General features: G+C 38.2%; 1 protein-coding gene across 1 annotated transcript; it reads left to right on the forward strand.

The window, feature by feature from the left end:
- The first annotated feature begins 1,174 nt into the window (after positions 1–1,174).
- Positions 1,175–24,602, forward strand: HINT3 (histidine triad nucleotide binding protein 3). Its single transcript, XM_054492313.2, has 5 exons — positions 1,175–1,761; positions 11,256–11,373; positions 16,583–16,652; positions 19,182–19,308; positions 22,003–24,602. Exons 1-5 carry the CDS (start codon positions 1,561–1,563, stop codon positions 22,033–22,035), a joined length of 549 nt encoding a protein of 182 aa, XP_054348288.1. The 5' UTR covers positions 1,175–1,560; the 3' UTR covers positions 22,036–24,602.
- Positions 24,603–25,825: the final 1,223 nt, after the last annotated feature.

The following is a 25,825-nucleotide window of genomic DNA, read 5'->3' on the forward strand; positions in this document are numbered from 1 at the left end:
TAAAGAAAATTTCATGAAGGAGGTAGCATTGGAGGGGTGGCTTGGAAGGTAGAATTTGGAGTGAAGAGATGGAAACAAGAATATTTGGGAGAGAACTGTGTGAATAAAAGCAGTGATGTGAAGGTGTAGTACAGGCATGAAAATTGTGAATACTAAAATTTGGCAAAGGTCTAATGTATTGATTCTGAACTCTGCCTTGGGGTGCTGCAAGGCAGTGAAGCTATTGTAGTGGTTCCCCAAACTACTGGCCAACTACAAAAAGGAATGAAAAATGTCTTGAATGTATATGTACAACAATTCAAAACACATATAACCACTTTTTATTACAACATAAATCCATTAAAAATCATTACTGAATTCCCAATTTGTTATGTATTTTCTAAATCAGCAAATACCAAGGGTATAACTACTACAGTGGGCTAGTACAACAAATTTTTTGGTGTTAAAAAAGGAGTGCTGTATGTCAAAAAGGTTGGTGGGTTTTGGAATTAGACAAACCTTGATCTTAAACTCTGTCACTATTAATTAGTTGTGTGGGACTGGGCAACTCGGAGTTTGGTCCTTCATCTCTAGAGCGGTGGTTATAAAACCAACCTTGCGTTTTTTGACAATTAGAGAAATATATGGCATGTTTTAGATGCTCAGCAAGTGCGAAGTATCACAAAACGAAAAGCTGAGGTCAAATCGGAGTCCACCTTGAACACCAAGCTAAGGAATTGGTACTTTTTCTTTGAGCACATAGTTACTGAAGGTTTTGCCTGAGTGACAGGAAAATCAATAAATAAGTTAGAAGGTGATTGCGTTGGTTTAGGTGAGGCATTATGAGGCACTGGCATTGAATTTCTGGGATATTTCAGACTATTAACTATAGGACTCCACATCTACTTGTATATGAGGAATGTGAGATTTAAAAAAAAAGGTCGCTATTTTGATCTAACTGTGCTGTTAACAACAATGAAAAGTCAACAGAGATGTAAAGGTCAGTTTTGGACATTTTGAGCTTAAACTCCTACAATTATCGTGGCTGAAAAAGCAGCAAACATGATGTCTGTTGAAAACAAGGCTTTAGGAATTTTGCTCATTCTTTAAAAACCTACGAATTTTAAAAATCAAACTTTAAAAAACTAAAAAAAAAAAAAACGGCAGCATAATACAATATTTGGACACGCTATACCATGGGCTTTGAAGAACGCCTGTCCAGAATACCCAACAAGCTCCACCACGTCAGACGCTCCCTCGCCTCTGTGATGTCACCACGACGCGCTGGGCGCTCGGCGTCTTGGCAGACGTCGTGCGTCATTACCAACGAGGCGCAGGGGTCAGGAGGACTCTCGGCAGCGCCATTGCGCGCCCTCTAGTGGCAGCCGGTTTTGAGGCCGGCCTCAGGCTTTGAAGTTCCCCACTGCGTCTCCTTCCCTCTCCCCCCAGCCTGGATCACCGCCCAGCGTCAGGCGAGGGGCGACGTCTCGAGGTAAAACGGAGGAGGTACGGGACGCGGAGACTGCGCGGGCCCGGTAGCCCTGGAGAGGCCGAGGCTCTAGGCCGCGAGGGGCAGGTGCAATGGCGGAGGAACAGGTGAACCTCAGCGCCGGCCTGGCCCCCGACTGTGAGGCCTCGGCGACTGCAGAATCAACGGTTTCCTTAGTGGGGACCTGTGAAGCCGCTGCCAAGTCACCGGAGCCCAAGGACTCCGACAGCACCTGCGTGTTCTGCCGGATCGCGGGGCGGCAGGACCCGGGCACCGAACTCCTGCACTGCGAGGTGGGCGGCGACGCGCGGCCGGGGGTGGGTGAGGACCTGGCCGCCCCTCGGAGCTCCGGCAGGGAGCCCTCGCCTTTGTGGACCGGGTGCAGAGGATCCCGATCGCTATTCAGCTCGCCGAGGCAGGGCCGCTCTGTGTGGATGGGGCTCAGGGAAGCTGGGGATACGCCCACTACGGGCCTTTCTGCGGGGTCCGGGTGCTGATGACAGACTCACTCCTAGGGGACGGACAGGCGGTGGCTCCAGCAGTATCTTTGCTGTTCCGAGGGGCAAAGAGTGAATGACAGGGCCGAATGCTTTGGCCTATGTTTGCAGGTACCCAGGTAATTGGTACAAATAACATTTTGTGGCATCTCCTTTTATTACAAGGATTCTTCTCCACTTTCAAGATACCGATTTTAAATCCTGCACACTCTAATACCGATACTGATGAGAAAACTAGTAGAAAATAGGTAATGATAATTGTGGAAAGCTGTTTGTTAGATTGGCAGAAAATAGGCTGGAGGGAGTGGGTCTGAGGTCAAACTATTATTGAATTGCCTCTGAATTCCACTGTCAGTTGGGATGCGTGGACATTTTCAGAGCATGAAGACTTTGCCCAGATATTTTTAAACGGATAATCTGGCACACACTTTATTCTGTTGGTTTTACTTGTCCAAATAGAAACAACTTTTTGAGAGAATTCGCTCCAAAAATTGTGTCTTTTGTAGTAAACATTCCTTTATTTTTTAAAAAATAAATAGAATTCCTTTTAAGCACCTTGTTTTGGAGGTTTTTGAGCAAGATAAGGGACAGTCTGTGTCCCGATTTTACAATCTAAAGGGCGGAATGTATACAGAGGAGGTAGCCAGTTACAATGCCTCGTGCTGTGGTCAGGTGATTTTACAGTATTTTGTAAGCTTGTGGGAGGAGCATCTAACCCAGCTCTGAAGAATTAGGGAAGGCTTTCCAGAGGAAATGAGACATGAAGAAATAAGTAGGAGTTGATCAGATGAGGAAATGGAAAGAATAATGTCCCAGGTGGGGAGACCCCCCGAGAGGTTCAGTTTGTGTGATAGAAAAACTAACAGAAATTGTCTAACTAGTGCATAGAGTTTGAGAGGATGAAAGGCAAGGCTGGAGAGGTAAACAGGGGACCAGATTATTAAGTGTGTTGGAAGTCATGTGAAGGAATTTTGTCTTTATCTGAAGAGCAAAGTGAAGCTTCACAATGTTTAAGGGTGGGTTGGGAGGAAGATGTTGCGGAGTTATAGGAAGGGGGTTGATGTTTGAAAGGTCATTCTGGCATCATTGTGGAGAATGATTTGGAGGAGACCAGTCTGGAGGCATGGAGACCTGTTAGAAGGCTAGTAGAGTAATCTACCCTGATGATGGCCTGAAATGAGAATGTGGTAGAGGAGATTATGAAAAGTATATCAATTTAAGGGATACAGTATTCAGGAGGTAAAACAGGCAGGACTTGATGGATACAGGTCAGTGATTCTCAACTGGGGGCAATTTTGCCCTCCCAGGGGACATTTTGCAACGTATTGAGATACTTTTGATTGTAACAACTTCTGGCACTTCTAGGGGTTGCTTCTGGGACCTAAATAATGGGTAAAAGCCAGGGTTGCTATTAACATGGTACAGTGCACAGGACAGCACCCCCACCACCCCATCAAGACACACACATAAAACAGGCTTATCCAGCCCTCAAAATGTCAGAAGTGCCAAGGAAATGAAAGAGGGTGAAGTCAAAGATGATTTCCAGGTTTCTGGCTAGGGTAAACTAGTAGTGGTGGTACCATTTCATTAAGATCGGGAACATAGGAGGAGAAAAGATGGCCAGGGGAGTGGTGGGGGGTAGCAAAGCGATGAGTTCAGCTATGGAGTTGTGGAGTTTGAGGTGAGTTTGAGGCATCTAAGTAGAGATGTCTTTTAAATGGTTGGATAGTCTAGCACTCTGTAGAGGGATCTGTATCTCTAACCCAGATTACAGGAACTGTCAGTTTATAGATGGAAACTGAAAAAGAAGGGAAGTGATGAGATCACCCATGAGGTAAAAAGTGAAGGGGAGGCCTACACAGAACTCTGAAGAACACTAACATCATAAGGGACAGACAGAGGAAGAGGACCTGGAAAGGGAACAGAGAAGGAACAGAGAAATAGAAGGAATGCTGGGAAGGCTAAGAGAAAGGGAGTATGTCAAAAAGAAAGGAATTGTCAGCAATGTCAGCAGCAATATTAGCCTGCCTTCATCCTCAAATCTGGGTTAGGTGACCCTTGTATGTCCTTGCAGAGTCAGAGCAGGACTGGTTGTGTCCCCAAAGTGATGTTCATTGACCTTGAGGAGAGGAATTTCATGAAGTGGTGAAGCAAAAGGCAGATAGCAGTTGATTGAGAAGAACTTGGGAAAGGAAGGAGTGAAGACAGCAAATACAGACAACTCTCACAGGAATTTGGCAATCCAGGGTAGGAGGGAAAGGTAGTGGTAGCTACAGGAGAAGCTGGGGATTAGGAGAAAGATTTTAAAACAGTGAAAGCTTTTGTGTGTTCAAATCCCAGTGGGAAGATGCCTATAGAGAGAGGTTTAAAATGGCCCAAGGGGTAGAATGTTGACCCTGGGAAAGAGGAAACTCATTCCTCACTCTCTGTGTGCCAGGCACTGTTGGAGGCATGGGAATATAGCTGTAAACAAAACATGCAAAACTCCTTGCCCTTGTGGAGCTCACATTGTAGTTGCAGAAAAGGATAATAAGCAAAATAATAAGTAAAATTTATAGTTTATTAGATGGCAGAAAATAAAGAGGAAGGGGATGCAGTTTTAAAGTTTTAGTCAGGAAAATCTGCACTAAGAAGGTGACATTTGGGTTAAGCCTTGAAAAAGGAGAAGGAGCAATTATATGGTTATTTACAAGGAAAAGGTTTGAAGTAGCTCCTGTGAAGGCTAGGAGAGAGAATTAGGGAAACAAGGATTGTTGTACAGCGGGTCACGTGAGGTTGAGGACATTCAATTTCAGGTCATACCAGTCTGCTCAGTTGTGTGATTTTCTTCCCACTTTCCAGCAGCTGCCGAAGGCTGGGATTACACAAGGTAGGCAGTTGTATTGACCCAGGGTTGGGGTTTTGCCATGTGGGTGTTATAGAAGTGTAGTGAGACATAGTTAAGAAGTTACGGAGCCGGGCGTGGTGGCTCACGCCTGTAATCCCAGCACTTTGGGAGGCTGAGGCAGGTGGATCACGAGGTCAGGAGTTCGAGACCAGCCTGGCCAACATGGTGAAACCCCATCTCTCCTAAAGATACAAAAATTAGCTGGGTGTGGTGGCAGGCACCTGTAATCCCAGCTACTTGAGAGGCAGAGGGAGGAGAACTGCTTGAATCCGGGAGGTGGAGGTTGCAGTGAGCCGAGATCGCGCCACTGCCCTCCAGCCTGGGTGACAGAGCAAGACTCTCTCTGGGGGGGGGCGGGGGGGAAAGACGTTATGGCAAGCAAGTGGCTGAAGTGGTAGACCATGGAATATACGCTGAATAGGAGAAGGAAGTAAAGACAGCACCTGACAGGGAGAACGAATACGCACATCAGTTTTCTGTTTGCAGACCTCTGTTGGACTGACCCATAGAGTCAGAAGGGACCTAGTTCTGCCTCTTCAGTCTCCCTTTATTTTACTAAATATAAAAGTAGGCTAAAGAGAGGTAAAGTGCATTTTTAAACTCAGAGTTCAATATTTAGTAGATCCTTAGAAACTGCTTTTAAATTTTGTATTCTGCAATTCCAATAATGAAACTAATAGAAAATAGATACTAGTAGCAGTAGAAAGCTTTGTCTAAAAATAGTCATCAAAAGGAGTGGGATCCAGACTTCTATCACATCCAAGGTGAGAATTTTTCTTGGTTAGGAACAAAGTAAACAATATGAAGAGTCTGGGTATATTTTCATGGTAGAAATAAGACATGATCAGTACTTTCAACTAATTTACACCCTAAATTAGGGAAACGGGGAGTATATACAATAGCCCATTGTCAGTGGAAAAACACAAACTGTGCTTTTTTTGTTTTCCCATTCAACAACAGCAATCAACACAGAACACTTCTGTGACCAAACGTATGGAGGTTTTCCCCCACATACTAAGCAAACAATCAGTTTTGCAGCAGACACCAGCTGGGTGTCCTCCATTTCAATTCTTATACTATCTACCAGGTGATAGCATCAGATCCCGCAGGTTGAAGACTCAGTCCCCAAGACTGGCCTGCCCTTCCCACCAGTTGCAAGTCCAGGCCTCTGGAACTTCTGACTGACCAGCTTGAAGCTGGGGATCCCACGACCTTCTCTTTGGGTTCTAAAGCTTGCTAGAGTGGCTTACAGAACTCAGGGAAACACTTAGGTTTACTGGTTTATTATAGAGGATATTCCAAAGGATGCTGCTGAAGAGATGAATAGCCCAAAGTATGGGGAAAAGGGGGCAAAGCTTCCATGTCCTCCTCAGGCGTGTCCTCTCCCAGGAGCCTCCATGAGTTCAGCTATTCAGAAGCCCTCTAAACTCTGTTCTCTGGGGCCTTTTATGGAGTCTTCATTGGACAGGCCTGACTGACAATTCTGTATTAATGTGACTGGACAAAAAGGGTATGATCTAATACTAGTAGACTGAGTGGGGAAACCCAGCAAGGCCTGTCCAGATTCTTCTTGGCCTCTCTGTGAAGCTTTCCTTCCTCCAGGGTATGAGGCAGAATCCCTGCAGAAATGAGGGTTTCATGACCCACAATCAGAAAGGTCAGGGAAGATTATAGTCCTGACTTGGGCAGGTGAGGGGAGGGCAAGAGAAGGGCAGGGAGATTGTGAGATTCTTTTTCTGAGGCCTGTCTCTGAGGCCTAAAATGCCTCAACATGGTAACAAAAGACTGTAACAAGGGCGTTGGGAGTTACAAGCCACAAATCGTGGATGGAAACCCATATATATATATATGGCACACACATATCCGTATAATACAGAACGTAAGATACATATGCATGTATAATAGTGCTCCCAAAAGTTGTGTATCTTTTTCAAATTGAATCTAAGATGACTTGATGTACAAGAGCTCACTCGTTAAAGGGTAAAGATTAATCTTTTTGAAAATAATAATTACATAACATAATTTGATGGTTTACATCATACATTCATATACTCATGCAAATATATTCATTGCAAACATTTAGAAACTGTTGGGTTTATATAAAGTGTAATTCAAGTACAAAAGAGAAAAATTTCCATTTGGAAAAATTGGAGTTACCAGCATCATGAGGGGTTAGTCTGGCAAACCTTTCCAGCAAAAGCTGTAGAAGATTCTTTACTCCATAAACCTCCATATGGTGTTGTCTAATTGTATACTGCAGATTTAAAACTAAGCAAAGGCTGAACCATGCATTCTTAACGGGGCAGATGACACTCCCAAAGGGGTGAAAATTGGTTCTTGGTGGTGGTGGGGAAATACCTTACTTTTTCATGTATGAGGCACAGATATATATAGAGTAAACACAGAGTATAGCTGTGGTATTAAAATCTCACGGAGATGGGATTAGAAGAAAAAAAGTCTTAAAAGGCTCATTAGATAAGAAATAATGAAAAAGTAATTGAGTAACACTGGACTAGAATTTATCTTGCTTGGGACTATACTGAGGAAATAACTCAGTGCCAATTTAACTTGAACGTTGTCCCTTGTTGGAGGATGGTTAGCATCCCCGATCTCTGCGCACCAAATTCTAGCAGTATCCATGATCAAAAGAACATCTATGTATTTCCACCTCTGGTTGAGAAACACTGCTTCAGAGCCACACTCCATCTGCTGGGTCCACGCTGGCAGCTTTTTCCCAACAAAAAATAGATATCTTGCCATTCTTGATATCCGTGAAGCTAGTGATAAGGTATTCAAAAGGGGGAGGGGGAGAAAGATAAAGAAAACCTGTCTTTGTAGTCTTAAAGCTGGCCAAGTTTGCTAGATGGATGATAACAGAAGCAGCAAAAACATGGTTTTTCGATTGGCAAGATCTAAATTCCCTCTGGGATTTTTAGCTTTTTTAGTTATGCATTACAGAAAGCACAGAAATATTTAGAATGGAGGTTGAGTGCCAATCTGCCCTATTTGGGTTTTCAGATTTAAAGAAATCTGAAACAGTTATTCGTTGTATTTAAATTGATTATTAGAGTCAGTGGTGATAATGAAGTCAGGATAGGCTAGCTCTTCCTCTAATCCATGCATTACCAAAAGGATAAAAGTTGGTTCTTCCCTGGGGCAGAGCAGAAGTGGCAGGAGAAAAACAATTTTTATTCTTTTTATATGTAAAGCGTAGGTATACCATACAGAACATAAACATATATACATTGTATCTGTGACATTAAAACATCATGGGAGGGGGCAATCAGAAAACATCTATAAAGTCTCCTTAGGGAGGTGATAATGAGAAAAGGTTGAGACACACTGATCTAATTCAAAAATGGCCACAATTCCAATTTAAGAAGGGGTTTTGCAAGGAGAAACTGAAAGATCATAGAAAATCCATCTCTGTTCCTGGAAAAATACCTGAAAACCCAAATGACACACCATTTTTTAAGGGGTAGAGGAAGGTGTATCAGTAACTTTATCTTCTATGAAGCATCTGTCATTTATTTATTCAGCAGTTTGGCAGGCATACTTTGTTATTCACTTGGAGTTCAAAGATGAATATGGCATGCCCCACACTTGAGGAGCTTCCCTATGATCCAAATTCAGTGCAGGAATGAAAATGCTCTTTGGTGGATGTCGTTAGGGATGGATAGGCAAAATACTGTATCTTTAAGTCACTTGAAATCATTCTTCGCTTTGAATGGAATGATTATGCTACCAGCATGACATACAGTTAGGTTTATTGTTGTTTGTTTTTTATTTTTAGGGATTGCTTTTTTTTCTTGTGAAGTGTGAAGTGTATATGTTAAATATTTACATGTTTTCAGAGTCAAAATTGTAAAGCAAGGTACATTTGGAGAAATCTAGTATCCATTCTCTTGTCATCTGTACCATGTTCTCTTTCTTCATAAGAAACTTCTAAAAACTTTTTTGTTTATCCTTCCATTGTGAGTAAATAGGTATTCACATGTCTGTATTTGTATTCTTCTTTCTTACACACAAAAGATAGCTTAACCACTCTCCTGCTCCTTGCTGTTTTTTAAAAAAACCTTGAATATATCTTAGAAATAATTTCATATGTGTATGAAGATCTTCCTCATTCCTTTTTAGAGCCACACAATACTCCATTGTGTGGGTTTGCCGTAATTTATTAAACCAGTCTCCCAGATGCATTATGAACGTTTGGTTTATTTTTCAGTCTTTTGCTATCATGAATTATGCTGCAAAGAATAGTTTTACACACACACACACACACACACACACATCATTTCATATTTTTGCCAGCGTATCTATGGAATAGGAGGATCATTTTTCTTAAGATGAACCATGTACATGATGCCTGGATCAGCAGTAGGAATGGGACAAAGGGTGACATCAGAGCTAGTTTCAATATTTCAGAAAGCTTCATGGAAATCTAATTTAGTCAGGGTGTAGGCTAACTAAAACATCAAGTTTCTATATTTTTGAGAGGAATTTTATCTATTCCTGGTGATAAGAGTCATGTTGATTGGTAGTTTTTATTAAGATTGGGATTGGGTAATTAATTAAGATTGGGAAAATAAATTATTGATATATGAGAGTTAGTAACCAAAACCTTTCAATATAGAGGTTGGAAGACAAAACTAAGCATTTTGTTTCATTCTTATGACTAAGTTATGCAGTATGAGACAGCAGATTTTTAGGAACCTCTTTAGCTTTTCTCCTGCTAGCCATTAGACTGGCACTTGCTAGTTCTATTAATCTAAAGAAGTGTCATTCCTGCTGTGAGGTAGAGTATGGCTACATCATCTCAAACTAATTCTAACCAGGTTGTATTCTGTACCAGAATTACCTCTGGATTTTAAAAAATTAATATCATATTTGAGGGGAAATAAAGATATATAACGTTGTGTTATGAATCAATCTGGGAAGTAGGATTGTAGCAATTTTCTTGTACTAGATTTAACCCCCAATTTTAATTGTTTCTGAGCTGGAAGTATTAAAGAAATAATGGTAATCCCAGCACTTTGGGAGACTGAGGCAGGAGGATCGCTTGAGTCCAGGAGTTTGAGACCTGCCTGGACAACATAGGGAGATTCCATCTCTACAAATATATATATATAGCCTGGCATGGTGATGTGCATCCCAGCTACTTGGGAGGCTGAGGTGGGAGGATCAACTGAGCTCAGGAGATCAAGGCTGCAGTGAGCCATTATTGTGCCACTGCATTCTAGCCTGGGCTACAGAGAAAGACCCTGTCTCAAAGAAAGGAAAAAAGGAAAATTTTAAACAATCAAAAACATTGTAGTCCTTGACCTTATCCTTTTCTAAAACATTCCATGGATATCAATTTTTAATTTTAATACTAGACAGAAAAACCATAATAAAAATGATAGAAATGGATTAAAATTGTTATATAATTGTCATGTTTGTTATCTTAGGATAACCAGGATTACTGGAATGGATATGACGCACTTGTTTGAATTGAATTTTGGCTCTTGGAATGGAGAACTATTGAGCAGCATTGCATTCATGGATTTTTTCTAAGGGAAACTCTGCTTACACTGATTTTAATTAATTTTTATTTAATATAAAGTAAAAATTAAAATCAGTATAAGATACTGGATAAGATATTCACTATCAGATACTTAATATGGTTATTTAGTGAATATAGATTTTCTTTTAGGAAAGTTTGAAATTCAAATGTTAATACATTGAAACACGCTCTTCCTTTCCTTTTCTTTTTTTTGTAGATTACTGTGTGGAGTAATGTAAACCAGAAAACTGATGCCATACATGTATTGTAGTGGTCCCATAAGTTAGTACAATATACTGGAATTTGTTTCAGCATTTCAGTCTTTTTAATAGTGTAAAGTGGCAAGTATAAAAGTATTTGGATATAATTGCTTTTAAAAATGTTTAAAAAATGCAATCCCTGGACATGTAAATGCTAGCTGATGTTCTTTTTGTAATTGAGAAAAATACTACGTTGGGAAAAAATTAAATGTAGAAAGGAATTTATCTATCTTGCCGTGATTCTGTAGCCAAACCTTTAAAAATATGTATCAAGAGTGAAAAACTTTAGGGTAGGGATAGAGAAATGTGTAATGAAATAATAAACTCTGAGATTATTGGTAATGAAGTTTTAGTGAACCTTACTCATAATTGTTTCCCCAAAATTGACTTTATGTGTATTTTTTATTCTCTGGAATCAATGAGCATCTCATGAAGGAAGTGTTATGAACTTAATGCATAATTATAAAATTGCCCAGTGGGGGTTAGGTGTAACATAAGTATCATTTCCCTGTCAGACTGAGATTAATGATATTTAAGTCATGCCAGAACAGCATTAAGAAATTCTTTTTAAAAATTCACTAACAAATGTTTTTTCCTTTAGAATGAGGACCTAATTTGCTTCAAAGATATCAAACCAGCAGCAACTCATCATTATCTTGTGGTGCCAAAGAAGCATATTGGAAACTGCAGAACTCTAAGGAAAGATCAAGTAGAACTGGGTAAGATGATGGTAGTATTCTTCATGTTTACATCATTTTCAGTTGGCATCAGTGATGGCAGTGAAGATTAAAAAGAAAAAGTCTAGTTAAGTACTGTGAAAAAGGAGCATTATGACTTTTTGAAATTTTCACTATAAAGAATTTTATATTCATTAAAAAAATAGTATAATACTCATGTATTCATTATGCAGCCTCCACATTTAGGAACCCACATTTAGGACAATTTAAAAAAATATATTAACCTTTTCCCACAGTGATTTTGAAGCATAAACCAGACATCATGCTATTTAACATTTAAACTGTCCGAAAGATAATATATTTTTATGACTTTTTTTTTTTTTTTGAGACAGAATCTTGTTCAGTCACCCAGGCTGGAGTACGGTGGTGCAATCTCGGCTCACTGCAGCCCCCGCCTCCTAGGTTCAAGTAATTCTCCTGCCTCAGCCTTCTAAGTAGCTGGGATTACAGGCATGCGACACAATGTCTGGCTAATTTTTGTATTTTTAGTAGAGATGGAGTTTCACCATGTTGGCCAGGCTGGTCTTGAACTCCTGACCTCAGGTGATCCACCCAGCTGGGCCTCCCAAAGTGCTGGGATTACAGGTGTGAGCCACTGCGCCTGGCCTATTTTTATGACTTTTTAAATGATGGACTTTCTTGACTCTGAAATGAAAGGTGCTATGAAAAATTATAAACAAACAAGTTATGATATGACAAATGAGCTCATATTGCCTTATGGTGAGATCATGTTGGTATCTGCCGTATAGTATCCTGTGAAGATGAATTAGCACCAAAATTTAATTATGAGTTTTTAGTGATGAACTTCTAGCTTCTGAAAAGGAGAGTCTGAATCTTGTCTATTGAGGATGATTGCTCATTTTCCTACCCATGCCTTCTGTGACTTGTCACCTATCGTTTTCTAAGACATTTCTAAGCTTACTTCAAATCTGCCTTTAAAAAAGATAATTTCAACTTTTATTTTAGATTTGGGGGTACATGAGCAGGTTTATTATGTGGGTATATTGTGTGGTGCTGAGGTTTGGGATACAAATGATCTGTCACCCACGTAGTGAGCATAGTACCCAACAGTTAGGTTTTCACCTCTTGCCCCCATTTCTCTCTCCCACTTTTAGTAGTCCCCAGTGTCTATTGTTGCCATCTTTTTGTCCATGAGTACCCAGTGTTTAGCCTCTCCTTATAAGTGGGAACACAGAATGTTTCGTTTTCTGTTCCTGTGTAATTCATTTAGGATAATGGCCACCAGCTGCATCCATGCTGCTGCAAAGGAGATGACTTCATTCTTTTTTATAGCTGCATAGTATTACATGGTATATATGTACCACATTTTCTTTATCTAGTCTACTGCTGATGGGCACCTAGGTTGATTCCATGCCTTTGCTGTTGTGAATAGTGCTGTGACTCACATACAAGTGCATGTGTCTTTTTGGTAGGATAATTTGTTTTCTTTTGGATATATACCCAGTAATGGGATTGCTGGGTCAAATGGTAGTTCTATTTAAATTTTTTTGAGAAATCTCCAAACTGCTTCCCACAGTGGCTGAACTAATTTGCATTCTCATCAACAGTGTATAAGTGTTATGTTTTCTCCTCTGCCTTACCAGCATCTGTTATTTTTTTACTTTTTAAAAATAGCCATTCTGATTGGTGTTGAAATAGTATCTTATTGTGGGTTTGATTTGCATTTCCTGATGATTAGTGATGTGGAGCATTTTTTTCATATTTTTTTGTCCTCTTGTATGTCTTCTTTTGAGAAGTATCTTTATGTCTTTTGCCCATTGTTTCATGGTGTTTTTTGGTTGTTTAAGTGTTTAATAATTTATTTACAGATCTGGGATATTGCACCTTTGTCAGATGCATAGTTGGCAAATACTTTTTCCCATTCTGTAGGTTATCCATTTACTCTGTTGATAGTTTCTTTTGCTGTGCAGAAGCTCTTTAATTTGGTCCTACTTGTCAATTTGTGTTTTTATTACAGTTGCTCTTGAGGACTTAGTCATAAATTGTTTCCCAAGGCTGATGTCCAGAATGGTGTTTCCTAGGGTTTCTTCTAGGATTCTTATAGTTTGAGGTCCTACATTTAAGTCTTTAATCCATCTTGTGTTAATATTTGTATATGGTGAAAGGTAGGGGTCCAGTTTTATTCTTCTCCGTATAGGTAACCAGGTATCCCAACACCATTTAATTGAATATGGTGTATTTTCCCATTGCTTATTTTTGTCAACTTTGTTGAAGATCAGATGGCTGTAGGTGTGTGGCTTTATTTCTGGGTTCTGTGTTATGTTCTGTTGGTCTATGTGTCTGTTTTTGTACCACTATCATGCTGTTTTGGTTATATAGACTTATGGTATAGTTTGAAGTTGGGTAATGTGATGCCTCTAGCATTGTTCTTTTTGCTTAGGATTGTCTTGGCTACTTGGGTTTTTTGGTTTCATATGAATTTTAGGATAGTTTTCTCTAGTTGTGTGAAAAATGATGTTGGTAGTGTTGAATCCATAGATTCCTTTGGGCAGTATGGTGTTTTAACAATATTGATTCTTCCAGTCCATGAGCATAGAATGTTTTTTCATTTGTTTGTATCATCTACGATTTCTTTCAGCAGCATTTTATAGTTCCCCTTGTAGAGATCTTTCACCTCCTTGACTAGCTGTATTCCTAGGTATTTTTTTGTGTGTGTGGCTATTGTAAATGGGATTGTGTTCTCGATTTGAGACTCTCAGTTTGAGTGTTATTTGTGTTTGGAAATGCTACTGATTTTTGTACATTGAATTTGTATCCCGAAACTTTACTAAAGTCATTTATCAGTTCCAAGAGCCTATTGGTGGAGTCTTCAGGGTTTTCTAGATATAGACTCAGATTGTTGGTGAAGAAAGATAGTTTGACTCCTTTTCCTATTTGGATGCCTTTTATTTCTTTCTCTTGCCTGATTGCTCTGGCTAGGACTTCTGAAATCTGGAAAGGCTTTGTCATGAGGTTCTGGGATTAGTTTGATCAGTATTTTAATGTAGCCTACGTGATAGATCAATTGGGCTAGATTTTTAAAAGGTAAGAAACCACTTTAATGGAAAACCTTGATGTGTAGTTCATTAATATTTAGGCTAGTGAATTAACTAACAATTTTTAAACTGTCGATTCTGAATACGGCAAAGTTCCTTAGTCATTTGAAGTTCTATCAGTACATTTGAGAACATATATGATTTATAACTACAGGGTAGCATTTGAGCTTATAGCAATTAGATCCAATTTAGATTTACCTGATTGAAACATTTCACCTTTCTTATTAAAAGTTTTTATTTTCATTCTTGTAGTTATTTCTTAGGTTTCACACTTTAGCTTTTTAGGAATTTTTCAATTTATATTCAGCAGAAGTGGAGAATAGAGGCTGTTATAACTAGTTTTGATAACGTTGCAAATTAAATGTTGCTAATTTTGAAGCAGCTGGTAGGTATTTGGGATTCCTTTACATTTTCCTCTTTGCTTTTGTGTTATATTTGAATATTTCCATAGTAAAAGTTGTTGCAAATTAATAATTTTTATATAATTGATAAAGTTGAGGAAACAATAAGCATATGGAAGAGTTCAAGAACACTATCAAGGAGTATGACTATAATTGACATTTATAGAACTCCACTTAAATACAGCATACATGTTTTTTGAAAAGCATATGTTCACCAAAGTTGACCGTATTCTGAGCAATAAAATACAGCTGAATACATATCAAATGATTGAAATCTTATAAATATGTTCTCTAAAGACAGTATAATCAAATTAGAAAAAGAAAAAATTGCAAAAAAAGATATAGTCTGGCTTGAAGTAATTTGGAGCTTTTTTTTGGACTCTATGGTACTGACCTAGTCTTGGAAGGCTGGCAGTCTCCCAGCTCAAACCTGACTTAAAGAAGTAAACATTAACAATGATTTTGTAAGTCTCAATATATCAGCCATCCTCTGTAGATGTTTTTACTTCTTCCTCTTTCAAATACATGATTACACCATTTAGAAACTATAGAGGCCTAACATTTGGCATTGTGCTTTGAAGATCCCAGGTGACCAAAATTTTTCTGGTGGACAGGTTTATTCCCACCTGAAGGCCATAAAACATCAAGAGAAGAAAGATGATAAAGGAGATGGAATTTGGAAGCCAGAGTCGTTATACAAATTTTTGGCTAGTCAAGGATAGGCTGACTGGAACAGATACCATATCCTTAATTTGGGCTCAAAGACAAATTCAAAGTTTTCTTGTCTTATTAAATCAAACAATTTCTGTTTAATTACTTGGTCTTCTTGATGAGAATTAGTGCTCATATGATCACATGTCCTAAATAGCCAGCTGTCCTAAAGTCTACCTATCTGTGAGATTTTGTGATAGTGATGTTGCACTGAGGCTCAGTTTGAAACTTTATTTCAGTTGTTGATAAGCAAACTTCTCAGTGACTTAAAGCTACTGAATGTCTTCATTTTTTATTTTATTTATTTATTTTTGAGACAGGGTCTCACTCTGTTACCTAGACCTGAGTGCAGTGGCACAATCATAGCTCACTGCAGCCTCGACCTCCTGGGCTCAAGAAATCCTTCTGCCTCCACCTGTCAAGTAGCTAGGACTATAGGTGTGCACCACCATGCCTGGCTATCTTTTTTTTTTTTTTTTTTTTTTTGAGACAGACTCTTGCTCTGTCACCAGGCTGGAGTGCAGTGGCGCAATCTTGGCTCACTGCAATCTCTGCCTCCCAGGTTCAAGTGATTCTCTTGCCTCAGCCTCCCGAGTAGCTGGGACTACAGGTGTGCACCACCACGCCCGGCTAATTTTTTGTATTTTAGTTGAGACGGGGTTTCACCATGTTGGCCAGGATGGTCTCGATCTCCTGACCTCTTGATCCGCCTGCCTCGGCCTCCCAAAGTGCTGGGATTACAGGCATGAGCCACTGCGCCTGGCCACCCAGCTACTTTTTAAAAAATGTTTTTTAGAGACAAGGTCTTGCCTTTTTGCCCAGGCTGGTCGCAAACTCCTAGGCTCAAGTGATCCTCCTGCATCAGTGTCCCAAAGTGTTGGGATTACAGGGGTGAGCCACTGTGCCTGGCCTGAATTTGTCTTTAAATGTTTACCCATTTGATAGGACAAGAGTGAAGATCAATGGCAATTTGTGAACTTAATGTCTCCTCTAGTGTAATGTTGTGTCTTTTCTGTTTTACAGTTGAGAACATGGTAACTGTTGGAAAAACCATTCTTGAAAGAAATAATTTCACTGACTTCACGAATGTGAGGTGTGTATACTTCCAGATGGAAACCAATATTATACATTATTGACTTTTTTCAAAATGTCATTTCTCCATGGAAAATGGAAACAGAGGTGGCAGTTTGTGGTTTAAATGTAGTTTTCCTGAAAGTGAGAATATAGTTTATTGGTAGTATAAATGTAATAAAACTTCCTCTTGTGTCTCAATATCTTCCAATAATTTCCACTTGAAGTTTGGACAGACAAGTCTATATGAGCAGTGGGTAGGTAAAATAGTTACAAGTCTACTTTTTAAAAAAAAAATTTTGAGACAGGATCTCACTGTGTTGCCCAGGCTAGAGTGCAGTGGTGTGATCATGGCTCATTGCAGCCTCAACCTCCCAGACTGAGTATCCTTCTACCTCAGCCTCCAGAGTAGCTGGGACCACAGGCAAGTACTACCACACCCGGCTAATTTTTAAATTTTTTAGGTAGAGACAGGATCTCCCTATGTTGCCCAGGCTTGTCTCAAACTCCTGGGCTCAAGTGATTCTCCTGCCTCAGCCTCACACAAGTTCTGGGATTACAGGTGTGAGTCACCACACCCAGCAAGTCTACTTTTCTTTGTTCAATATGTGCATTCCTATAAAATTGTATGCAAGTTGAATTTTCTTAGAAAAATTTTATATGATTTAAAAACACATGATTATAATTCTAACGTGAAATTAACTTGAATTTGTTGTCTGCTGAACTCTGGCGTAAGCACATGATGTTCAATTTTTCAACTGTTTTTTTTTTCTTTTTTTTTTTTTGAGAGGGAGTCTTGCACTGTCCCCCAGGCTGGAGTGCAGTGGTGCGATCTCAGCTCACTGCAACCTCTGCCTCCCGAGTTCAAGTGATTCTCCTGCCTCAGCCTTCCACGTAGCTGGGATTATATGTGCATGCCACCACGCCTGGCTAGCTTTTGTATTTTTTATAGTAGAGACAGGGTTTTGCTATATTGGCCAGGCTGGTCTCGAACTCCTGAGGTCAAGTGATCCGCCTGCCTTGGCCTCTCAAAATGCTGGCATTACAGGCGTGAGCCATTGCACCGGGCCTTTTCAAATGTTTTAATTTGTCTAAGTAATGTTTTTCTTTTTAAAAGATTTCCAATTTTGCTTCTATGACCCAAGCAGGTATAATGGAGATTACTTCTAACACTTTTGACCTAGAATTCAGAATAGACTTGAATTCTAATGCCATCCATGCTACTTGTGGTGTACTCTACTTATACTGTCTGTGTGAGTTTAGACATGCCATTTAGCCTCTCCAAGATAATACCTGCTCTGCCTGCTGGTAGGCACAAATGAGATTCTCTGTGTGAAAAATCCTCCAAAAACTGTTAAGCATTACCAAGTGTGATAATGACAAGGAACAAATGGTGTTTGAGACCCTTTGGCCAGAAGCCACACATTTCCTTCACAGTCATAGGATGCTTATTAGAAGAATGAACATTGGACAAATAATCGAGAGCCCTGAGTCTCAACTCCAGCTCCACGACCGTCTAACTTTGTGACCTTGGGAATATTTTAAACTCTCTGGATCATGGCTTCTCCATCTTTAAGATGAAAAGATTGAGTGAACCTTTGAGTTGCTTCAAGCTTCTAGATTATTTGATTCTACATTATATGACTGTTTGGCAGAAGGAAAACCTAGTCTCCTCTTCTAGGTAGTGGTGGAAATTTTAAAGTATGTACTGCGTATGTGACTCCACATTGCTAGTCCCAGAGGATCACTGCTGCAGTATAGCACTTCTCCTATGCCTCCTTTCCACACTTCCACTCACTGATACCTTGAACAGGCAAATATTTATAGGCTTTGATTGTTGTTACAGGTGTGTCTTGCTCTGCTGAGCATAGGTGGACTTGCAAAACTTTTTGTAGGCTTATTTTTAAGAACTGAAATCATTTTAAAAACTTTGTAATGATTTCCTTTGAATTCCTTTAGAATTCTCATGTATCTTTTAGAAAGCACATAATTATCATTATCATCTAACTTATTTTAAGTATTAAACAAGAAACCTGGGTGATGACAAAAGTTTTTTATGATGACATAATTAATCTCACTACTGAAATATTGTTGGTTTGATGGGAAATGTCTGAGTACTTTATTAAAGGAAAAAGTGTGCCATCTACTGGCTATGTATTGAATAAAGGAACACGACTACTTGAGTGTCCAGTGATGTTTTAAAAAATTCATTGCAAGAGCATATTTTAAGAGAATGAAAGCTTAAGATGATAAAGACTGAAGTGATAAGACATTATGCCAACTCAGAATTCATAAAGATTATACCGAGGCATAATATGCTGTTAAGGCCTTCCTTGATGATGAGCTTATGTTACTATGAACTTCAACATGAAAAGAAGAGGAAGTGTGTGAATCCTCTGAAGTGCATAAAGAGAAACATTAATGAGATTTGTGACAGTCTATTTACCTTAGGTGCTTATTTTGGATCTTGTTAAAATTTATGTGTTTTCACCTGAAAAATGACTTAATTTTAGAACTGGTTTGTCAATCATTTCTTTACTTTCTATTTTAGGATGGGTTTTCATATGCCACCATTCTGTTCCATTTCCCACTTGCACCTTCATGTTCTGGCACCAGTGGATCAGCTTGGCTTCTTATCCAAGTTGGTTTATAGAGTCAATTCCTATTGGTTTATCACAGTGAGTATTCTTGTTATGTCAGCAGCATACAAAAATATTTAAAATATCCTTTTCATTGTAGTTTTTTCTTCTCAACAGTAGGCACTTACAGCTCTCATAGACTTGATTACCTGTTTTAACATACTGCTTGCACATATCCAAAATAATATTTTTAATTTGGTGGATTTTCAAGATCATCAGTCTGTAGGAAGAGAAGCTATGGCTAAGTCTTCCCCATTGCAAGTAGCGGATACGATATAGAAGAACCATGATATTCAGAGTTCTGACTTTGGAGTCAGATCTGGATTCAAATTCTGGCTGCAGTGCTTGCTTGAGGGTCCATGTGAAAGTTACATTTTCTAAGGCTCAAGGTCTTTATCTATTACCTGCATATAGGTAACAGTGCCTACACCTAGGGTTGGTAAGAAAGTTGATGAGGTAACTTATGTGAAAAGCACTTAAAATGGTACCTTGCAAATAGTAAGTGTCAGGAAATGTTACCTGCTACCTCTATTGTATCATCAACATCATTGTAGAAATTGAGTTTTTGTATTTTTTGATAGTTCAAACTCCTTAGAAAAGAGTTGTAGTAGTTAGTAGCATCACCTACCAGATCTGGTTTTTGTTTTTTTTTTGTTTTTTTTTTTTTGGAGACAGAGTCTCACTCTGTCAGCAAGCTGGAGTGCAGTAGTGCAATCTTGGCTCACTGCAACCTCCACCTCCCGGGTTCAAGCTATTCTCTTGCCTCAGCCTCCCAAGTAGCTGGGACTACAGGTGCATGCCACCACGCCCAGCTAATTTTTGTATTTTTATTAGAGATGGGGTTTCACCATGTTGGCCAGGCTGGTCTCTATCTCCTGACCTCATGATCTACCCGCCTTGGTATCCCAAAGTGCTGGGATTACAGGTGTGAGACACTGTGCCCGGCCCGAAGTTTTGAGTCTAAAAAAATTACAGCATTCTGCTTTGCCAAAGCAAAAGTGGAGTAGAATTCAGCTGTTTATACATCTGTGGTCTGAAAGTCAACCCTTAGATATTAAGTGACTCTGGGGTCCCTCTAAGGCCAATTGACCACTAATTTACCAGGGTGTTATTTTATGTGTCCATGATGATAAAGTAATCTGTAGTTGCCATATCTGAATAATCATCCAATAGTATTTATTTATCATTAGTTAATGAATGGTATTATTCTAGTCATAGTACAGAAAAATTTAAAAAGTGTCTGATTTCTAGAAACTTCATATTTCAAACATATTATCCCTGTCTTCAACTTGTTGCCCAGATGATTTTATTTAAATAACATAAAATTACAAAAATTAGCTGGGTATGGTGGTGCATGCCTGTAGTCTTAGCTACTTGGGAGGCTGAGATAGGAGGATCGCTTGAGCCCAGGATGTTGAGTCTGTAGTGAGTGATCATGCCACTGCACTCCAGCCTGGGTGACAGAGTGAGATCTTGTCTCAAAAGATAATAAAAAATTAAATCATATATAAGATACATATATGTGTGTGTGTGTATGTATTTGAAATTTTAAAAAGTGAGATATTCTGCCGGACAGCTGGTTTGGGTTTTTTTTTTTTTTTTTGCAAAGTTTGTGTAATAGAAAAGGCTTTTTTTTTTCTATTTGTATTTCTAATTTTCTATAAGAGCTATACCTTTATAATAAAAGATGAATGAAAATACATTTTTGTAATGTTTTGACTATTTTCTTATAGGAAAGACTTTTTTACTTGGAAAACATCAATGTATAAAATTATAAGATATGTTGTTGGTTTATCCTGAGAATCTGAACTCTTCCTAAATCTGACTTTGTTAGCATATCTTATGAGACTTTGAAAAAAATCAAGATAAAGATATTGAAGTTAATTTCAAAATCTTATATAATGATCCAGATTATATAGTGTGATTGAGAAAAACACTGAAATGATGTAACTCACAGACTTTAGTTTACCTTTTTTAAAAAATAGACTTTATTTTTTAGAGCTGATTTAAGTTCACAGCAAAATTGAGTAGAAACTACAGAGAGTTCCTACGCACCCCCTACCCCTCCACATGTACAGTTTCCTCACTATCACATCCTACACCACAGTGGTATATTTGTTACAATCGATGAACCCCACTGATAAATTGTTATCACCACAGTCCATAGTTTACTTTTGAGTTGACTCTTGGTTTTATATTCTGTGGGTTTTGATAAATGTATAAGGACATGTATCCACCATTATAGCATCATACCTAACAGTTTCACTGCTCTAAGAATCCTCTGTATGCTGCCTATTCATCCCTCCTTCCCCTCTAACTCCTGGCAACCACTGATCTTTTTGTTGTCTCCATAGTTTTGCTTTTTGCAGAATGTCATATGGTTGGAATCCTACAGTATGTAGCCTTTTCAGATTGGCTTCTTTCACTTAGTAATATGCATTTCAGGTCTTACTTTACTTTTTAAAACTTTAGTGTTATATTTATTTTCCTTTTCTTCTTGAAACTTGTTAATGAATTTGCAATGTAGGCAAAAATCTGCCTATTTATATACAATGTAGAATAATTATATATAGATATTATATTATACCAAGAGTTTTTTTGTAAGATATTTTTAGGAACAGAATATATAGTACTCAACTCTTCTAATGTGGCATATTATAATAGGGATACCAGTAGAATTATTTGATAGAGACTATGATATCTGGAATTAAAAAGTATGTTTTTTAATTACAGGCTGATCACTTGATTGAAAAACTAAGAACATGAAAATGTCAAGAGTGGAAGATTTTTCTAATCTTGGTTCAGCATGAAGTGGTGTTTAGGTCCCTTTTAAGTCTAATTGCAATTTTAAGATTTGTTGGGTTTTATGAGAGGCTGTTACTTAGTGGCCTTAAATCTTTTCTGAATGTCTGTTTCCTAAGATCTGTGATATAGTTATATGAATATTTTGTTACTGACTTGTTTCAATGGTTACTTGTATAAGGATTTTATATATATGATACTATAGATAAAATCCTATTTAAGACAAATTCTGTTAATCAACAAGGGCTCTGTATTTTTTTTAAGTTAAGATATTTTCATTTCTCAGTAAGTAGTCAATTATAATAGTGATTTATTTATGAAGAATAAACCACTGTAGAAAGTACTTTGTCGGAACCTTTATTACTGTGAAGGAGAAAAAGAACTTAGCTATTTCTTGACAGTTCTATAGTTTTACACATAAATTTTCAAAATAAAGAATACCATACTACACAATGATCTCTGATCTTGCTGAATCATATATGTGCCACTTTTTCCTCAAATTTCAGATGCCAGTTTTCCCTTTTTGAAGCATTGCATCTTTTTAATAAATCTATCTTGAAAGCTATATGATATATATAATTTCTATCAGTGAATTTACAGTAACTATCAAATTGGCTATCAGAATTCACTGTAATGGAATTTTGCCTCTACATAAAGGGGGAAGAAACATAAAGTGGTTCTCTTAATAAAACTAGCAGAAAATGTTGCTTTATGGCATGTTTTTGTATCAAAGAGAAATCAGAGGTTAAACTTTGCTTTTATCATGAAAAGGGCCCGATTTGAAGGTAGAGATAGGCTTAGATGAGAAAAATTGATAATGCAATGTTAATACTATTGATATATCATTTCATAGGCATATTTTGTTAGAAATTGGTTTTTTGGTGCTAATCTACAGGCACAATAGTGAATATGAATGAAGAGTAGGTGCTGTAAGTTAATCCTACATTGTGCCAGTGTATATTAGTACCATGTAAATGAATATGAATAAATGAACATGAGGATTAATGAATCATTGAAAATAGGCTGAGATACTAGTTTTCTTTCTTTTTTAGAGGGGGCATGATATTAAAGATAGTTTTAAGTAACAAATTACTTATTACAAAATTACAACATGTGGAATTAATACTGTTTTATTTGTTCATTAATTTATTCATTCAGCAAACATTTGTTGAACATTTAATGTGTACCAGATATTGCCAGGATCAGGAAATAAAGAAATAAAAATGGACATTCAGCCTGCAATTGCTAGTACAGGGGTCAAACAAAATCAGTGATTAGAATTTAGTGCGTTAAGTGCCATGATGCCTTCACAGCCAGAAGAGGCTGTGAAGGGATAAACACTTCTGAGAGTGGGTGGTAGTAGAACTGAGTATTCAAGACTGAATGTTAGGCAGGTAGACAGTGACTGGTTAGGCTGAGAAACTTACAAGTATTTTCCTTGAGTTCTGCTTCCACTATTATTTACTTTACAATGGATATGAATGTTCAGATTTCATCTTATTTATTGAAGGTGGAGAAAGGATGTGGAAGTAGGGGTTATGGGCTCTCAAAAGTAGATTTATAGAGATTTTTTTTATCACTGTTTTGTGATATAGTTCACTGAGCACTTACATAGATTAACAGTTACAAGTTTCCATAAATCAGTTAGAATATGACTAGCTTCAGGGAAGGAATTTTCAACAACTGCAATCTTTGATTGTTTTACTATGGGAACTTGCAGTGATATAATTGACATTATTTAACAATAATAGGTAAAGTAGGCCTGGCGTGGTGGCTCACGCCTGTAATCCTAGCACTTTGGGAGGCCAAGGTGGGTGGATCACAAGGTCAGGAGTTCGAGACCAGCCTGGCCAATATGGTGAAACCCCGTCTCTTCTAAAAAAATACAAAAATTAGCCGGGTGTAGTGGCGCATGCCTGTAGTCCCAGCTACTAGGGAGGCTGAGGCAGGGGAATCGCTTGAACTCGGGAGGCGGAGGTTGCAGTAAGCCGAGATCGGCCACTGCACTCCAGCCTGGGTGACAGAGTGAGACTTCGTCTCAAAGAAAAAAAAAACAATAATAGGTAAAGTATTTAAGGAATTCTCAGATGCCTTATGGACCTCTTCAAAAATGTGGTTAGCCAATTGATTCAACTTTTATAGGTTTATGTGCTCTCATATAAACCTATTTGTTTCCGAGATCAGACGAGATCGGGCGCGTTCAGGGTGGTATGGCCGTAGACAACCTATTTGTTAAAAACCCTTGGAAACACATTTTTTATAGAGGTTCTCATTTCGTTATAAAGATTAATAATCAAATTACTACAATTAATATCCATTTAGCCTTTTCAGTAGTCTAAATATTTGGTAACTCCCTAGCCATCTATAACACTAGTTCAGAACAAGGCTAATTCATAACCTGTCTTAAAAATGTTTGAAGTGGTATCAAGAGCATTGTTTATGCATGTTGTGATACTATTTGTGGAACTGTATAATGAGCTATTTCAAACTGCTAGAAGAAAATGAAATAAAAATGGAAAAATACTGTCAAATTTTGCCTGTCTGGACTTTTTAAGTAGTATTAAAAACAGAAATTCAAAGGAAAGATGTTTTATAAATTGGCTGATCAGTGTATGAAAGGTATACTGTAGTGATGTAAACACACCTCTTTCATATAAAGAATCCAAGGTTAAGAGCACAGCCTTTATTATTGTAACACTTATAACTTACATACTTCTAGATTTTGATATGAAAAAGTCATTTACAAAAGCTGGTGCCCACAACTTTGATTAATTTTTTAGTATGTACTAGGTACAAGTACTCCAAGTCACTAAAATGAAACTAATACTTGTTGATTCATCTATTTATGAATCAGCTCTTATCCTTGCAATATAAATAAAAACAACAGATCTGACTCAGCTGAAATCAACTTAATGAAAATGTCTAAGTCCAATTCTGATTGAGGAGAATGAGATCCTCATTACATGATTAGTTATTTAAAATCACAAAAGTTGAGACAGATTCACAATGAACAATCATGCATTAATTAAACCAATCCTTAAGCCAAATATCTTTTAAGTATAATATTTTCTATTCATATGAAATAGACATCTCAAGCTTAAAATGTTCCTCCTTCCCAGCCTGTTCCTTTTAGTCTTCCCCATCTTCATTAATGGCAACTCCAATCTTTCCGTTGCTCAGGGTGAAAATCTTGGAGTCATGCTTGAGTCCTGTCTCTCACACTTCATATCTAACCTATTAACAAACCTTGTTGGCAGTATCTTCCAAATATATTCAGAATTTGACCACTTCTCATCATTGCTATCACCTTGGCCAAGTTATCATCATCTCTTATCTAGATTGCAGGAGTAGCTTCCTCACTATCCCCCAGCTTTTGTCCTTTCCCACCCTATTGTCTCCTCTCAACACATTTACACATTGAACAAACAGAACATGTATGCTTGAGTGTTCTGTCAGACCCACAGATCCTAAACACTGCCCTCAGATACACACAAAAAGTTTTGGCACCGGGTTGTCCCCTTGAAGGGACCTGAAACAGAAATCAGTTCATTCTTTTCAGTGCCCTGTGTCTCTGCCTTTGCAGATACTCATCTTTCCTTGAATGTTGCTAGAAACTCTTGACTGGATTTCATGCCTCCAGATGCTCCCTTTCTAACACAGCCTCATCAGAGTTCTTCCTAAATTACTGACTAAATTACTAAATTGATCATGCAATTTTCTTATGAAAATCTCACCATTTACCCTGAAGATAATT

This window comes from Pongo pygmaeus, chromosome 5 (assembly GCF_028885625.2).
Source record: "Pongo pygmaeus isolate AG05252 chromosome 5, NHGRI_mPonPyg2-v2.0_pri, whole genome shotgun sequence".
Lineage (NCBI taxonomy): Eukaryota > Metazoa > Chordata > Mammalia > Primates > Hominidae > Pongo > Pongo pygmaeus.

Bases quoted from the DNA above. Each gene is read 5' to 3' on its own strand.
- HINT3 (XM_054492313.2), top strand. From the start codon at position 1,561: ATGGCGGAGGAACAGGTGAACCTCAGCGCCGGCCTGGCCCCCGACTGT. The intron at 11,374-16,582 runs GTAAGATGATGG...TCTGTTTTACAG, and splicing joins GAAAGATCAAGTAGAACTGG to TTGAGAACATGGTAACTGTT. The intron at 19,309-22,002 runs GTGAGTATTCTT...TTTTAATTACAG, and splicing joins ATTCCTATTGGTTTATCACA to GCTGATCACTTGATTGAAAA.